This window comes from Microchirus variegatus (genome assembly GCF_963457635.1).
Source record: "Microchirus variegatus genome assembly, chromosome: 14".
NCBI lineage: Eukaryota > Metazoa > Chordata > Actinopteri > Pleuronectiformes > Soleidae > Microchirus > Microchirus variegatus.
In genome coordinates this window covers 5,251,477-5,269,996 of record NC_139815.1, presented here as the reverse complement: position 1 = coordinate 5,269,996, position 18,520 = coordinate 5,251,477, and the positions used below count along the sequence as shown (strand labels likewise).

Sequence of the window (18,520 nt, the reverse complement as noted above, 5' to 3'; positions counted from 1 at the left end):
ACATTTATTTATCAGAGCGTTCTGTTTGATTGTCAGGATTGAATTGCCTACTCTGATTGACCCTGTTTGAAGATCATTAGATTTTAAGATTTTATGTACCATCAGTTAAGTTGCATCCATTGCTATCAATCTCTCCATCACCCCATCTCGGGGAGATGGCCGATGCAGCTGTGAAAGGCGAGATCTCAGGGTGAGAGACAATGTTCGAGGAGATCCAGAATGGAACAAACTCACAGGGTGATGACAGGATGGAAAGAAGTTTCCAGGCGTTGAGGGAAACAATGGCAATCCGTAGCTCTCGTAGGAAACAGAAATGTCCGTGGCACTCGTGACGCAGGAGACGTGGCGACCTGAGGCAGAACAATGGTGAGTCAAAATCCAGGAAGTCAGAGTTGAGCAAAACAGGAGAATTGCTGAGACGTTACCACTGGAGCGTAAAGAACAATCTGACGCTGGTGAACGGGCGGCTCAGGCTTAAGAAGCCTCCTGATTACAAATTCAGGAGCAGGTGGGGAGGAGCCGCCGCAGGTGTAGCTGATCATCAGTGTCCTCAGTGAAAGTAGGTCAGCCACGCCTCCTGCAGAGAGGGGAGAGAGAGCATCACGGAAAAACACCAAAGCCATAATAATATTAATAATAATAGTGGTGAGGGATAGTATGATCGTGACAGAGATAGGGCCCCAAATCGCACCCTGACATATGCATATATACCGAGAATCCTTCTGAAACGCCCGAGTGACGTGTGGAAATGTTCTCAGTCTAGTATTTCTGTTAAAGACGATTTAGAAAACAGCTTAAAAAAAATATCAACTATATATAAATATATATACAGTACTGTTTCAGGCACCACCAGCTCTGTTGTTTTTTCTGTCAAATTCTGTGATCATGTGAATTTGGAATGAAGTGATGGGACTTAAAGCTGCTCTTATATATTAGCGAGCTGTCTGCGACATGTGTATGTAATGCTCAAGCATGTCTTGAATAAACCGGGCGTAAATATACGGATTTTACAGCAGATATTTATTTAAATGAAATAGTAGGACAAACACAGGATTTAACATTAATTAAGGTTCCACTCCAGTATTAACAGAGCTTTGATATTGATCAAGTGTAAGGGTAGATCACGCTAAATACCTGACAAGTTTGTCATTTGTTTATTTAAAATAGAAATAGAAATAATTATCCTCTATTGTCATTAGAACATTGCAAAAACAACAAATCTAAAGGTGGCCTAAGACTTCTGCACAGTAATGTATATATATTAAGATTAAGATTCCCTTATTAGTCCCGCAGTGGGGAAATTTCCAATCTTTGCATTTTAACCCATCCATGAGTTAGTGAACACACACAGCACACAGTGAGGTGAAGTACATGCTAACCCAGAGCAGTTTGCCTGCATTCAGTGGCACTTGGGGAGCGGAGAGGGGGTCAAGGGCACTTCAGCTGCGGACAGGTCGGGATTCGAACCGGCTACCTTCCGGTCTCAAGCTTGAAGCCCTAACCACAGCTGCCCCTGTGTGTGTGTATATATAATATGTGTATGTATGTGTATGTATGTATATAGCTATATTCTGTATGTATATGTATATTGTGTGTATAAAAATTACAATAAAAAAAAATCTCAAGTAAACATCTGTGATGCACACAACATACAGTATGTGATGTCTGATGTGAAGGAAGACTGTTCCTTCACAGTATCCTTCAGTATCACATATGATGGTACAGAGTGAGGAGGTGAGGTAAACTGATGGTTAACAAGTAACAGGACTCTGACTCATGCTCTTTTCCTCCTCCAGGACAGACTATCACACTCAGTACTATGAGTTCACTGGTGTCAGCAGCTGCTGGGATGTGATCCACCTCTATCGTCTGATGTGGACCTCAGTGGTGCTCAACATTCTCGGTGTGTTCCTGGGCATCATCACTGCCGCCATCCTTGGCGCATACAAAGACATAGTGAGTTTGAGCAGGAGTCCAAAAAATGTCCCGCCCCTTTAAAGAGACAGTTAAAGAAGATTTAATCTCTCACCATCTTTTCCCAAACGTTCTTGCTGCAGCTAAAGCCAACTCCTCCGATGCCTTCCAGCCCAGCACCTCCACCTCATATCCTATACAACCCGACCCAGCACATGCTCACATACAGTGGCTTTTGTCCTTCAGGGCAGGCACTGCCTGCCTACCCCAACTATACAGTAGCCATGCAGGTAGGAAGAAGGAATAATGCAAACAAGGTCAGTATTTATATAGAGCTTTAATAGAAACTCCATTCATCAGAACAGTGCTGGCAGTTACTGCCTTGGATCGCAGGACTTATTGTATGTGTACATATATATAAAGGTATTTAAATACAAGGCTCACAAGATTGTCAGAAACTGAAATATCTGGTCTCATTGGACACTTTGAAAATATTTTTAAGTTAATTGGAAGCAGAAACATATGGCTGTAGATGTTTTGCCTAAATGCACTTTATTGCATAATTTGCTGATTGTGCGATTTTATATTGTCCTCTATATTTTAAAGGTGCATTATGTTATAAATCTAAAGCAACTGGCCGTAAAAACAAAAAAAAAGCATTTTGCAGACTGCAAATCATGTTTATGTTTTGAAATCATGTTTTGGTATGTGGCGCCACCTACCGCCGTCTACCAGTCACACACTCCCTCATACATTTCTGCAGCATAACTAACCCAGTACCTGTATTGTAGTGCACCCATTCATCTGCTTGTCAATGCAAATATCTTATAGGCAATCCCATCTGATCTTTCTTACTTAAAAGTCTGTAAGTTTGGTTTTTTCTGTAAATCTGTAAAAAACAAAAAAAAAATGTTTTTTTTGTTTAAAACAAACCACCGACCTGCACCTAAGATTTCAACTGTCTGATTTACCTATTCAAAATGAGGTGTTACAGAAACACCAGTAAAATCAATAGTCAGAAACTATTTTATATCATACTAAATTATATGAACAGGTTTGGGCTTGTCATGATTTATTGTGAATTTGTGGTTTGACACATTTAAAAAGTGGATAACCATGCACACATGTTTAGGAAACAGGACTAACATACCTCGCCAACAACGTCAAAAACTAAACCTAAGAAAAAAAAATGGAAGGAAATAATCACAGGCATATTTGGCTCTGTTCTTTGTGTATGCTCCTCTCCCACAGCATAACAGCAACTACCTGGCTCCTACTACTCCCCAGCTGATCCCTGACCGAGGCCTCTCCTCCACCTCCTGCCCATCTGAGGAGGACCAGCAGCCTCCTCAAACCTCCACCCAGCCACAGTCTCAGGGAGGAACCCAGAAACCAGGAGGCTTCACACCGACTGCCAATTCTCCTGTCCTCTACGGATCCTCCTTCAGTACCTTTGAAAAACCACCTCCTTATGCCTGCTAAAAACTCCTGCAAACATCACCAACATGTGTTGACATTGTCAAACAGAGTGTAGCACACTTTAGTTATTTCACACTCCAGGCAGCTTCAAAAATTACTGATTTAAATGCTATTTAATGTCTCTTTGTTTAAGCAAACCTAATTTATCTGTAATTAGGCCTGGGCAATATGGCCAAAATCCTTAAAAAATAGCAGTTAATACTATATATACTGGACTAAAATAATTATTATTATGTCAGCTAATTAAAGAATGTTCATGGTCAGAAAAAAACACTTTTAAAAAAGATTATTTTATATATACTCAACAAAAATATAAACGCACAAACTTGAAATGGTGAACAAAAATAGAATGTCATGACATTTGCTCAGATTCTTGATGCATTTGTTTATGGAATGATTTGTTTTGCTCAAACCCAGTAGTCCAGTGTCACTCGGCCACTCCTATTGACTACAATCTCAGATTGCGTATTTCAAATCACGAGAGTCATGGAGCATGGCAGAGTGGTGGTCAATATGCGTGACCAGTACACACACACTCCTTATGGTCTGGTCCATGGGTGTCAAACTCTGGCCCGCGGGCCAAATTTGGCCCGCCGTGTAATTTCATTTGGCCCTTGAGGCAATATCAAATTAACATTAGAGCTGGCCCACCGGTATTATTATACACTTATCTATGTGAGCAACTTTTCTCCTCAATGAAGATGACGAAAACGTCTCACAGGATACGTCTGACTGATGAACACCGTTCGATAATGAAGGTTGCCTCAGCTCAAAGCCTGAACCCCGAAATTTATGAACTAGCATCCAAGAAAAGATGCCAGGTATCTGTCTTGGGCACATCAGATTAGATCACTGTGTCACAAACTGAGCAGTAAAAAGGCCTGAATGGTTGATTTATTCATTGTTATTTTATTTTCAAATTTATTAGCTTGTGGAAAAAGTTAATGTTGATATTTACCTCAGAAGGCTGCAAATAGAAAAGAGGCATTAAATGTTTTATTTAAATTTTATTTATTTTTGCCATTGATGTTTTTTCGTTTGTTTTTGAAAGTTGATTTTGCACTTTTAAGTTATATAAGCGTTGCTTGTTTCATATTCAGTGTTAAAGCAAATCAGTGTAGCAAACTGAGCAATAATTAACGTTTTATTCATGCACTTTCTCTTGCTACTTCAAGGCTTGAATGTTTGATTCATTCATTATTGTTATTTTATTTTCAAATTTATTATTTGCCTGTGGAAAAAGTTAATTTCGATATTTACCTCAGAAGGCTGCAAATAAAAAAGAGGCATTCAAGTTTTATCCATCCATTATCTACCGCTTATCCTGTATTTAGGGTGCATTCAATTTTTATTTAAATTTTATTTGATATGCCATTGATATTTTTTAATTATTATTATTTGAAACTCGATTTTGCATGTCACTATAAAGTTATATAAGCCTTGCTTGTTCAATATTCAATGCAAAACTTGTTTGGGTCCCTATTAAAAGGTTAATTTGTTCAACCTTGGCCCGCGGCTTTGTTCAGTTTTAAATTTTGCCCCACTCTGTATTTGAGTTTGACACCCCTGGTCTGGTCAATAAAAGGGCACACCAAAATGTGGACTTTTGTCACTTGTCAATATGCCACAGATGTCACAAATCATGAGGGAGCGTGTCATTGGCGTGCTGAGTGCTGGGTTGAGCGTTACATCTGTGGCAACACAACTGAATGTGCATCATTCCACTGTCAACCGCCTGTGGACTCGTTTCAGAGAGACTGGAACGACACGAACCGGGTTCCAGTTCCACAGAACTCTGCAGGAGGAATGGGACATGTGACAACAACCCCCAGGCCACGATCGACAACCTGGTGATGTCCATGTGTCGCTGGTGTACCGCTCTGCGTGAGGCTAATGGTGGACACACACGTTATTGAAGTTTGTGAACTTGGATCATCGACCCCCTTAGTGTTCTTCCTGCCGTTACTCCAGGACTTTTGTTTTGAAATTGATCCTAATGCTCGCAAATGAAAGCCACTTTATTGAAAGTTGTACTGTTATTTTTGGATAGTTACTCCATTTTGTCACTTAACAATAACTACAAGTTTTTCTTTGTTCGTTTATATTTTTGTTGAGTGTAAAAAGCATTGGAAGACAGGGAAACAGGCATCTATGCTATCCATAGATAACTAAATACACCCATACCTGTGGGGAAATTAATATAAGTATTTCCCAAATTGTCATCATTTTAACCTAAAGCTCATTTTCAGATGCTAACACAAACAGTATACAGCATAATACAGTATTTAATACAAAATAAAACCACACAAACAATTCAAAGGGCTTTTCTGAAATGCGAACAGGAGAGTAAATGACTCTACTGTTGCAGTTACTTGTGTTTTGAGTGAATCCTTTAACGTGTACTGTTACTGTACTGTAACTAACCCATTATTTATACTGTATTACTGTATGCATGTAACTTCTGTGGAGTGGGGTGATGCTGTTATGAAATACAGGTGCATCTCGATAAATTAGAATATTGTGGAAAAGTTATTTTATTTCAGTAATTCAACTCAAATAGTGAAACTTGTGTATAATATATATTCAATACAGACTGAAATAGTGTAAGTCTTTGGTTCTTCACCAGCGATGTCATCTGCTGGTGTTGGTCCACTGTGTTTTCTGAAAAGCAAAGTCACTGCACCTGTTTTACCAAAACATTTTAGAGTACTTCATGCTTTCTTCTGCTGACCAGCTTTTTGAAGATTTAATTTTCCAGCAGGATTTGGCACCTGGGCTCACAGTTGGTGTAGTCAGTGGTTAGCGCTCTCGCCTTGGCAGCAACAGCCCCGGTCAGAACAAGGCCTTTCTGCATGGAGTTCTCATGTTCTCCCTGTGTGTGAGTGGGTTTTCTCCAGGATCTCCAGCTTCCTCCCACAGTCCAAAAACAAACAGATTTGGGGATTAGGTGAATTGTTTACTCTAAATTGACCGTAGGTGTGAGAGTATGAGTGAATTGTTGTTTATATGTGGCCCTGCGATGGACTGGCCTATCGCCCTGCCTGGATGGATTTGGCACCTGCCCACACTGCAAGAAGCACCAAAAAGTTAGTTCAATGACCATGGGGTTGGTGTGCTTGACTGGCCAGCAATCTCACCATACCTGAACCCCATAGAGAATCTATGAGGTATTGTCATGAGGAAAACGAGAGAGACCAAAAAATGCAGATGAGCTGAGGGCCACTGTCAAAGAAACCTGGGCTTCCATACCACCTCATGTTCACCTCCATGTCACGCCCAACTGAGGCAGTAATTAAAGCAAAAGGAGCCCCAACCAAGTAGTGAGTAGATGTAAATGAACATACCAGAACATTCCAGAAGGCCAACAATTGTTTTTTTTGTTTGTTTTTTTAATTGGTCTTATGGTGTATTATCATTTTTTGAGATTCTGAATTTTTAGTTTTGTTAAATGTGAGCCAAAATCATCACAATTAAAAGAACCAAAGACTTAAACTACTTCAGTCTGTGTGTATTGAATGTATAATACAGGGTTTCACTGTTTGAGTTGAATTACTTAAATAAATGAACTCTTCCACAATATTCTAATTTTTTGAGATGCACCTGTACAGCATGTACTGTAATGAAGAGGCTCAAGAGGAAAACCACGATGTTCAGAATAAGGACTTAAGGAAAAACCTGTCAAATTAAAGTAAGAGTGCAACATTTCGGGAATATGCTGATTTAGTCAATCGGTTGACAATTGAAACCACTCTCAGACTTAGTCTAAAGTCTGAAACCTGTCTTAAATGATGGAATCCAGCTCTTAAGTGAAGTTTTAAATACCAGCATCTGGAATTTTAATATTTTGATCCACTGGATCCAAAAGGGTTTCTATAGAACTTTACCTGCTTATAGCTATTACCATCTTACATCAGCATGACAAAATTCATCCAATTTGTTAAGATGCCGCTAAGAAAATCTGATCCTGTATCAGTATACCACAATTTCTTTCAAATTTCAAATCCAGTATGTTTTATGTCCCCATTAAAAGACATGGGGATTTCCTGAAAATGTTATAATTTTCAGGAAATCCCTATCAATGGGTAGATTCTTACCAAAATTGTACCCGTCACAAAAGATTGCGCTGTCAAAAACTCTAGACAGGAAACTGCTCAGAAGGACAAACGGATAATCCATGCAGATGAAAACAACCTCCTTGGTGGAGGTAAAAAATTAAATGATACAAGTTTCTTCTAACAAATGAAAAGCTGACAACAATAATAATAATAAGAAGAAAACACCTTGCCCTGGGATTGATAGCCTCCTTGGTCTGAAAATGGTTAACTGTCACAGTTCATTGAATGATTTGGATAAAGATGTATCCCCCAAACTTTTATGTCCTTTTATGTATTGTCTCAAAAAATATTAACTCAATGAAAGCCTTTTAATTCATATTAAAGATTAAAGAATCACATGCAAAAGTTTGGGCACCCCTATAAATGTTTATGATTTTCCTTTATAAATCGTTGGTTGTTTGAATAAGACATTTCAGTTAAATATATCATATAAACATACACAGAGATATTTGAGAAGTGAAATAATGTTTATATGACAATCCGCTTTAAATGACTCCACAAATGTTCAATAATATTCAGGTCTGGGGACTGAGATGGCCATTCCAGAACGTTGTATTTGTTCCTCTGCATGAATGCCTTAGTAGATTTTGAGCAGTGTTAAGGGTCGTTGTCTTGTTGAAAGATCCAGCCCCGACACAACTTCAACTTTGTCACTGATTCCTGGACATTGTTCTCCAGAATCTGCTGATATTGAGTGGAATCCTTGCGACCTCAACTTTAACAAGATTCCCAGTCCCTACACTGGCCTCACAGCCCCACAGCATGATGGAACTACCACCAAATTTTACTGTAAGTAGCAAGGGTTTTTCTTGGAATGCTGTGTTCTTTTTCCGCCATGCATAACACCCCTTGTTTTGCCCAAATAACTCTATTTTAGTTTCATCAGTCCACAGAACCTTGTTCCAAATGTGCTTTAGCACAACTCGAGCGACTCTGTTTGTGGCAGGTGCAGAGAAAAGGCTTTTTCTGCATTACTCTTCCATACAGCATCTCCTTGTGTAAAGTGCGCTGAATAGTTGAACGATGCACAGTGACACCATCTGCAGCAAGATGACGTTGTAGGTCTTTGGAGCTGGTCTGTGGGTTGATAGTGACTGTTCTCATCATCCTTCACCTCTGCTTATCAGAGATTTTTCTTGGTCTGCCACTTCAGGCCTTAACTAGAACTGTGCCTGTGGTCTTCACATTCCTCACAATGTTCCTCACAGTTGAAACTGAGAGCTTAAATCTCTGAGATAGCTTTCTGTATCCTTCCCCTAAACCATGATGTTGAACAATCATTGTTTTCAGGTCATTTGAGAGTTGTTTTGAGGCTCCCATGTTGCCACTCTTCAGAGAAGATGCAAAGAGGAGAAACACTTACAATTGACCTCCTTAAATACACTTTCTCATGATTGGATTCACCTGTGTATGGAGGTCAAGGGTCACTGAGGTTACCAAACCAATTTTGAGTTCTAATAATTAGTGCTAAAGGTATTGAAATCAATAAAATGAGATGATGTGGTGCCTAAACTTATGCACATGCCTAATTTTGTTTAAATAATTCTTGCAGACTTTCTGTAAATCATATAAACTTTATTTCAACTTCTCAAATATCACTGTGTTTGTCTCCTATATGATATATTTAACTGAAATTTCTTATCCAAACAACCAATGATTTATAAAGGAAAATCATGAAAATGTAGGGGTGCCCACACTTTTGCATACCACTGAAGAAACATGTCTCACAGAGAGTAAAAAACGTTATCTATAACATAATCACATGGGATACAAATACATTTTTTGAAAATACAATTTATTTCTATGACGTTTATACAACTGCTTTATTTTTGATTTTTCTTAAATAGGATTTTTATGGTTAAGGGAAGTAATAATAACTCTCTCAGCAGTGAACACATACTGGCTGTAAAAGTGAAAAAAAAACGAAGAGAAGTTCAATATACAAGACATGATTTAAAAAAAGAACACATCAAGCTCTATATTTCAACAGAAAACAAAAAGAAGTAACAACACAGAAGGAATGAACACTGGAGCCCTTAAAGCGTTCTCAACCCACGCTCCTCTAACGTTCTTATGTATTTATTTTTGTGTTTAAATTTGTACCTTAACTTTTATTGTACTTTGAACTCAGGCAATTGCCTCGTCTGTTCATTACTATGTCAAGAAATATAAATGAGTTGTAATTTCAACATTTTTTTGAAGAGACTCAGATTTTTACGGTTTAACTTTAGATCAACTTAAATGTGCAGAAAACCTCAGTGAGCGTAAGGTAGTGCTTGTTTTCTGTCTTCTATAAAGCATTGTACAGTCACATTATTTACACAACTCAGTATTTTACAGCGCACTCTTTTGACTCTCAGTAGCTTGTGTGGTGCGATTGATGCAGTGCTCTTTCTCTGTTGTCACCTTCACGGCCCATTCTGTAGGTAGCAGGTTTTTTATTGTGAGTGAGTCTTTCTGAGGGAAATAAGGGGCCTTTGTGATTACAAACTAAAGTATATTGAGAAGGGTGTCAGCTCTCTGACAGGCTGAAATATTCCAGAATGCACAGGTATAGGCATAGTGGTAGAACTGTTTTGTCTGTGAGGTTCAGTATACGGCTGTGTGAAACAATTGAACAGTTGAGAGGGAATCTGTCAAAAAGTTTGGGTTGGTTGTTCTTAGCACATGTTTGATTTTAAGGGATACACAGTGACAGCCCTAGTGTTTCATATCAAGCCTGCATGTTGCAGTGAGGAAGGGGATTCAGCTTTTAAAGGGAGAAAAATAAAATGTATCTTGAATCAACCTCTAAACTCTCATGATGATCTGAGCACCAAAATTCATATTTTCTTGGCTGTTGTGGGATTTTTTTGGTGCCAATTTTTTACCCATGTACTTGAATTCTACATGAGCACTTGATAATTCCAAGTTGTTTTTTTTAAGATTCCAATTTTAAAGATCTCACCACTAGTCAAAGCTGGTCTACTGGAAATCATCACCATTACCTCAGTCAGACACTTATGGATCAGTTTTTGACAGAATGACACGCTGATCACTGTTGAAAATCCAGAAGGGGGCAGGAGTGTGAGCGGATGTCATTGTGTTTATGGATGGCCTGATCCAAGTCCAGAGAGTGTCCATTTATGCTGACATCCATACAGCCACTGTAGGGTGCTGACACCAGTGTGGAAACCAAAGGGACATCATCTTAGGGAAGAAATAACAACATGTGAACCAGTAGTTCGAGGATTGTTGGACAGTCATGCAGGAAAAAAAAGAGGCTGCATGTGATATTTAAGGTTATGGAATCATAAAAGAGGTAAACTTGAGAGAACAAAGCTCTTGTGTGAAAGGGTATGAGCAGGAGTGGTAGTCGAGACTGAGGGCCAATTCCAATTCCTATCTTAACCCTCAAGCTCAACCCATATCTTAACTGGTCCTCAAAACCAAGTGTTGAGGGTTATTTTGTCAGTTAGTTATAAGATGATACTCATACAAATACCACAACCACGGACATATTCAGCTGACAGTTACCACACACCACGGCTTATTGAAGGGTTAACGATAGCGAACGATCGCGTGTGCGTACCGGCCGGCTACTGACAAAAGATCGTAAAATAAAAATAAATGTTACGCAACAATGACGTCAGTAATCCATAATATGGGCTTAAACTAAGATAATACAATGGTTTTCATAATTTTTATATCTCTTAACAAAGAAAATACTTAATTTGTATCGCACTCGCTTCGCTGCTTTCGACGCCATCTTTCTTATGTGAAAACATGCAATGCATTCTGGGTAACCCTTGCTCCCAAGGGTGGTCTCAGAAAATCTCAATATTGAGGGCGATACAGGCCTTCAACTCGCCCCTCAACTTAATTTTTCTGAGAACAGCACTTGCACTAGAGGGAGCGCATTTTTGAGATTGAGGGTTAAGATTGAGGGTTAAGCAAGGAATTGGAATTCACCCATATAAATACAGACCATTTACCATTTTGTGGCTTTGTAATTAAAACATCTTCACAATCCTAAAATGCATGAATATCCATCCTTTATCTACCACTTTATCCTCCACTGGAGGGTCACAGGGCCACATATAGAGACAAACAACCATTCACTCACACTCTCACACCTGTAGTCAATAAGTGACCAATTCACCTAATCCCCAAATCTGCATGTTTTTGGACTGTGGGAGGAAGCTGGAGATCCTGGAGAAAACCCACGCACAGACGGGGAGAACATGCAGACTCCATGCAGAAAGGCCCTTGTTCTAACTGGGGCTTGAACCTGGGTCTTCTTGCTGCAAAGGCAAGAGCGCAAACCACTACACCAACCGTGTGGTCCAATTATTATTAAATAATCTCATATATTTCTGACTTTCATTTAGCTTGAGATGCCTCTACCGTTTGAAATGTTAGGAATTTTAACAACTATTTTGTAGGGATACCACTTTTTGAGTGTGTTTGATTTTGATATCACAAACTTGAAATACCAATCTCAAGTTTGATACCAATATCAGTCTGACACACTCATTTTAGACCTTTTAAACTAAGACACCGTTAACAACATGTGTTGTTAACACATGTTGTATCAGCTCGTCCCTACTATGTTATGTCATTGTTCTGGTCCATGTGAAGAACATGGTGCATTTTAGCTTTTTACTATGGTATCAGTGATGTATATTATACCTTTACATAATTAATAAAAACAAGACACTTGAGATTATTTTACAATTGTGAAGTGGAGCAGGGCATTAGAGGGACCAGGGTTCAAAAAAGTAATTAGTTACTAGATACTTCTGTAAATTGTAATGAGATTACTTTACTAGTTTCTGAATTTGAAAAGTAACTTCACTACTTATTACTTTACTTTCCCGTTTCTTAATTTACCGTATAGATATATGGACAAACATCACTTAGCCTAGTATTTATTGTATATTGTGGCCATTTTGGATCTGTGTGCTTGTGTGAATTAATGTGGGCTTGTCAGTGGTGAGGCACTTGCACACCTGTGAGCATGGGTTGGCTAATTAGTCACACAAAGGTTAGATAGGGAAGACACAGCTGAGGAGGAGGGAATTAGGATCAGGGAAGTCACACAGTTTTTCAACTGTGTCTGTGTGTGTGCAGCAGCTGAATTGTTTTGTCACAGTATTAGTATGTTTTGTCTTTTATGCATAAGCTTGTCTGTTAAGTCTTTTGGGACCCAGCTTTTGTAGTGGACATTTAAAGATTTTCAAGCAAATGGCAGACATCATTGTTGTACACCATCATGCATGGAAATAGCTTCAAAATCCCTCAAGTGGCCTTTTGGTAGTAAGAATGCCACTACATATAATGTATACATAATGGCAAGTAAAACCATATGATCCAACGCAGAATGGATCATTTCTCTATGCACAGTTTTATCCACACATCCATATATGACACATACATAATGATCTTTATGAGGAGGATCGAGTACAGATGAGCTGATCTCTTTAGTTAACAGCTCAAAGAGAGAGAGAGAAGAGAGTTCTGTCGTGGGGAGTTCATAATATGCGCAGTTTGCAGCCAAGTTTCGCTTTTGCGCAGAGAGACTTTCCAGCATTTAATAGGTGCTGTTCCACCGCGTACTCTCATCTTGTTGGAATCGTTTTATAGGTGTTCCAAACTGATTTTGGACAGACTAAGCAAGTATAGACAGGCGCGTGCTGGCCGCAGTTTTTGAATGCGTCATCACAGCATTGTTTCGGGGGTTACCGGGGGAAACGGGAGGAAAAGATAGAGCGTCTTTAGGACGTCCTGCCTAAAAGTAGGGCGTCTAATTTCCCAAGGATGCCCGGACGCCTTGCTGGCTAAAAGCCTGTTCCCCGGCGTCTCCATCTCCTTTTCCCCTCCTTCGCACCAGCAGCTACGTCACTCAAATCGATCTCCATGACAACAGTACCCAGGCAAGCCGACACACACAAGCAACACACATGCACACACATCACTTAAACGGATCAGAACTTTACACACAGGCAAACATGGCATGGGTTACGCAGAAAAGCGTGTTACTATAGTAAAGTAAAGTAGTGTAGTTACCAATATTTTTAGTGTAATCTGTTACTTTGTAACGCGTTACCCCCAACACTGCCAGGGTTACTGGTATCTGACAGAGGTGAGACATATCACAGTGTGACAGTAGTTATTTCATCCTATGTGTTAAAAACCAGTAGTAACATGAAAATTAGAGAATCACACTGTAAAAGTAAAAGACAAATTGCATAAACTGCAGATTTCATAGCTTGTTGACAGCTATAGAGTTAACTTCAAATTCTCGAGACTCACAACAATAGCAACCTGTATATGAAACAATCCCTAAAATCTAAATCATCAAACTCACTCTCTCTTTTAAGCAATTAAAATGGCATTCATGTAATAGCATGGTGGTGTTCAGCTCTTCAAATAAAACAATAACCAACATGTTACAGCCTTGAGCATTTATCAGAGAATCAAACACTCAAACAAGCTCCACTAACAAAGTCTGTCTTTGACTCCGTCCCTGATGAAGGCCTAAGATGAAACACAGCTGACATTATAAAATGGTTGAACATGACCTTGCCTTTACATTAAAGGCATGTTATTGTTTCTTCTCTGTTTATTCTCAATGCACATATGACAAAGTACACACACAAATACACAGCCACTTTCCCTCTGCCTTTAGTTTCTTGATGCATTAGCCTACTGCCACCACACGTGAGCAGTGAATTACAAAATGTATACAAATTGGAAACATTTTAACTGTAATTGGAGAAAACGTTGCTCTTTGACCAGATTTGGTATAAGAAAATACCAAATCTGGTAATAAGACCTGGCCCCCCCACCGGGGGGCGCCAGAGATACACAAAGGGTTAATGTCAAGGGTGTAATGTAGAAGACTCAACATTTACTTCATTTTTGTGAGGAAAACAACTGAACTAAACATTTTCAGTATTCTAAAATATATATTTCTATATTTAGGCTGGGCGACATACTGACGTTGTATCTACATCGTGACATGATAAAAAGATATGGTTTTAGATTTTGGATACCATATTGTGATAAGATATCTGTGATGACTTTTTCCTGATTTTAAAGTGTGCTACATTGATAATCACCTTGTTAAAAAATTAATTTTTTCATAATATTTGTTTTGATGTCTCACTATGAGGAAGCCCTGCTGCGACCTCAGAAGCTGCACAAGTTTAAGTTGTTTAGATAAGTAATGCAAAAGATATCATTAAATACATATCGGAAAAAGAAGTACACATTGGCTATCGCCGCTCTACTGTAGCCACACTTTTCATCTCTGATATCGATAACGATATCTTGAGGTTTAGAATCGGCCGATTCCAGATCCGATACCGATAAAGAAATGCAGCGCGGAATTTTGGTAACAAACTGTATGTCTCATTGTGTGGAAAAGACTGGGATCATTCTTTTGTGCAAGGCAACACCAGACTTGACTTTTCTTCCCTATTTTAAAAAAACATACTAAACAGATAGAAATGTACCGACTTATTTATTTAATAACTGTGCACCATTACACCAATCTTAAATAAATCAATAGCTTCACAAGTGTATTGAGAGCAGCTCAGAGGTAAGAGTGTATTCCTTTAAGAGAGCAGAAGGTGTGCCATGCGCGATGACGTCAGTGTGAGCGACGGTGAACGCAGTTTCAATTTTGAACTTGTTCAAAGTTCAGGTCATTTTTTTTTAGGTGACAAATGAAAATGAAAAACTGAACTTGTTTTTCAAACTATGACTTCAATCACTATGCGTAAGTAAAAAAAAACCCAGCAGCGGCAGTCATTAACGGACTCTATTTTTTCCCTTTTTTCCTGTTAAGAGGAGTTTTACCCGAGAGATCAGAGATCTGGGATTTATTTACCTGTGTTTTGACTTGTGATCTGTAGGACACTCCAGGTATAAGTAAATGAAGAAACGTGAGTGCTGCTCCTATCATAGTATTTAATTGCCTTGTTAACGCCGTCGGCAGTAATATGTGTATTTTCACTGTGGTGTCTCAGTTTGTTTAATGTGTACAGTGTGCTTTCCTGCTACTTTAAAGCTGTTTATGTGTAGCTGTACGTTGTTTATGAAGGTTAGTAGTACTCTGGTACTTAATTGCTCCTTGAGACGACATGTGTGCCATCTGTGGTAAGCGCTCGTTTTCAATGCCCACTTAGTCAATGGAGGGCGGTGTTAAATTGTGTGCTCCGTGTTTATATTGATGTGTGTGAATTTCGCCAAAATTCCCCGAAACGAATCAGCTGTAGTCCGTTACCTCACAATGGGAGTCCGGCGTTGCTATGCTCGTTGTTATGGCTTGTGTGCGCAATGCACGGGTAACGTAGTGTGAAGCTGTGTAGTTTAGGAGTCGCGCCCGTGGGCAGTGAGTGACAACATTGACGTTCGTCGTTCATTTCACGCAATCTGAACTAATTCATGTTCAAGTTCTTTAATTACAAATTTGATGCGTTCGGTTCAAAGTTCACAGAAAAATGAACGCATTCATGCTGTCAAGCTGAGGCAGACAACAAACGCAGTGCCCCTCCGAGAACGCTTCCCGGAGGGGAATGGGGGACTCCCCATTCCCCTCCGGGAAGCGTTCTCTCTGCACCCAAACCAGCAGGTTCAGAGGAAGCTTCTTTCCTGCAGCTGTCACCCTATTGAACTCTCTGTGATTGTCACCGGGATAGCTCTGCATCCCAGTGACAACAGCAACCATGTAGTTCAATTTTCCATATTTATTTATTGTATGCCATTATGTCAGTATCAGTATTTGCTTTCTACCAAACACAAATTGTATTTGGTTCAGTTTTTTTTTCTGAAAAACCAGAAAAGAAGACTCAGGCCATTATTTTAAGAGGGTGTTGATACATATATTTCAAATGAAGTAGGTTATTTCTTCTTTTTGTAATTATACATGGTTTAACTGATGATATCATGCTGTAAAGTGTAAACGTGAGTGCTCTCACCAGGGAGGCCTCCTGTGAAGGTGCTGGATTGTGACAGCAAGTTTGTAGGAACTTCAGTGTCTTCACTTCTTCCAGGTTGACCGTCAACCAGCAGCAGGGTCTGGTTTCCTGAGATTGTCACCTGAATTTCATGACTCGCACCATCACACAGTACAGCAGGCAAACTGGCAACGACGGAGTCACCTGTAGAAACCAGAACAAACTGAACACACACAAAAGGTCAGTTTTACAACTTCATGAGAGAAGATGAGACAAATGCAGAAGTGATGATAATTGGCTGAGGTAGAGTAAAATTCCATTGTAAGCCAATCAGTGGCAGAGTTGGGCGGGTGTTGTTGACACACAAACGAAAGCAAGTGTAGTCACACACACACACAACACAACAAAGTGAGTAAACGATCAACAACATGTTGAATGGCGAGCCTGGTTAATCTGAAAGCAACCTTCTTGAACTGGAAGTATAGCCATTACTTTTCAGTAAATTCAATTAAATTCATTTAAATTAAATGAAAGGATAAAGCAGTAGATAGTGGCTGGATGGATGGATATACATTAAATGCACATCATGTCCTGGACAAAAGTGCTTTTCCATGTCCACAAGTAGAACAAACTGGGATCCTCAAGATGACAAAACCTAAAGCTGAGTCATCTACCTCCTCCGCAGTTTTAAATAATCTAGTTGATATTTGGAGACTGGGGCATCCTACAGATAGAGATTACTCTTTTTTTCTCACAAAAGCACAATTCCTGTTCTAGAATAGATTATGTTATACTTAGCTTTGTTAATTGATATCGAATGTGGTTTCTTCAAAATACCACAATATTTTCATTTCTGACCACTCTCCTACTTCATTGGTTCTTAACCTTAATCATAAAAAGCAATTCCTGGCGTCTTCACCCAACACTGCTTTCTGACACTTCATTTTGTCAATACATACAGTCAGGTCCATAAATATTGGACATCAACACAATTCTCTTCTTTTTGGATTAACTGTACACTTTCAGCTTTCATTTGAGGGCATTTACATCCAAATCAGGTGAACGTTGTAGGAGTTTCAACACTTTTTATATGTGCCTCCCACTTTTCAGGGGACCAAAAGTAATGGAACTAAACAATCATAAATCAAACTTTCATTGTTTAATACTTGGTTGCAAATCCTTTGCAGTCAATGACAGCCTGAAGTCTGGAAGGCATAGACATCACCAGACGCTGGGTTTCATCCCTGGGCAGTTAAATAATCAATAAATACAAGGGAACCTAATGGGAATCCATTAGCAGCCATACATGCTCACGCCATGACACTACCACCACCATGCTTCACTGATGAGGTGGTATGTTTTGGATCATAAGCAGTTCCTTTCCTTCTCCACACTCTTTTTTTCTACAAGTTGATCTTGGTCTCATCTGTCCAGACGATGTTCTTCCAGAATTGTATCAGCTTTTTTTAGGTGTTGTTTGGCAAATTCTAATCTTGTCTTCCCGATTTTGAGGCTCACCAATGGTTTACATCTTGTGGTGAACCCTCTGTATTGTGTTTTGATTTTTCAGCCTAATGTTGGCTTGCTTCACTGACAGTGACAGCTCCTTGGATCTCATATTGAGAGTTCACAGCAACAGATTCCAAATGCAAATGTCACTCCTGGAATCAACTCCAGAACTTTTACCTGCTTAATTGAAGATGACACAACGAGGGAATAGCCCACACCTGTCCATGAAATAGCTTTTCAGTCAATTGTCCCATTACTTTTGGTCAGCTAAAATGTAGGAGGCACATATAGAAAGTGTTCTAATTCCTACACCTTTCACCTGATTTTGATGTAAATCTGAAAGTGTGCAGTTAAAACACGTAGTGCTTTTTATTTGGGGTTTCAAAGCTCATAGAATTTCAAAAACGAATTTACATAAACCAGCAAAAATTAGAGGATTAGGATTACCAAATTCCCTGCATTATTCTTGGACAGAGAATGCTGAGGCCTATTGTTCTATAGTATCTACTGAGACTCCCCCCTGGGTTGCCATCGGAATGAGTAATGTCAAGAGCAGTT

General features: G+C 39.2%; 2 protein-coding genes across 3 annotated transcripts in view; one reads left to right on the top strand and one right to left on the bottom strand.

The window, feature by feature from the left end:
• Positions 1-3,396, top strand: part of tmem255b (transmembrane protein 255B) — a gene marked incomplete at both ends in the record, with an annotated part of 48,341 nt that extends 44,945 nt beyond the window's left edge. Inside the window, 3 exons of the mRNA XM_083901078.1 lie at positions 1,797-1,956; positions 2,058-2,204; positions 3,166-3,396. Coding sequence (XP_083757204.1) covers positions 1,797-1,956; positions 2,058-2,204; positions 3,166-3,396 — 538 coding nt within the window. The remainder of the gene's footprint in view (positions 1-1,796; positions 1,957-2,057; positions 2,205-3,165) is intronic.
• A 5,902-nt stretch (positions 3,397-9,298) lies between these two features.
• Positions 9,299-18,520, bottom strand: part of gas6 (growth arrest-specific 6) — a 31,141-nt gene continuing 21,919 nt past the window's right edge. Inside the window, exons 14-16 of one of the 2 annotated variants that reach the window (XM_083901143.1) lie at positions 16,475-16,676; positions 13,557-13,623; positions 10,626-10,697 (exon numbers count right to left, since the gene is read on the bottom strand). In XM_083901143.1, the coding sequence (XP_083757269.1) occupies positions 13,565-13,623; positions 16,475-16,676 (261 nt within the window). In that variant the 3' untranslated portion in view covers positions 10,626-10,697; positions 13,557-13,564. Of the gene's footprint in view, positions 10,698-13,556; positions 13,624-16,474; positions 16,677-18,520 lie in introns of both variants that reach the window. The other variant, XM_083901142.1, reaches the window with a different exon arrangement.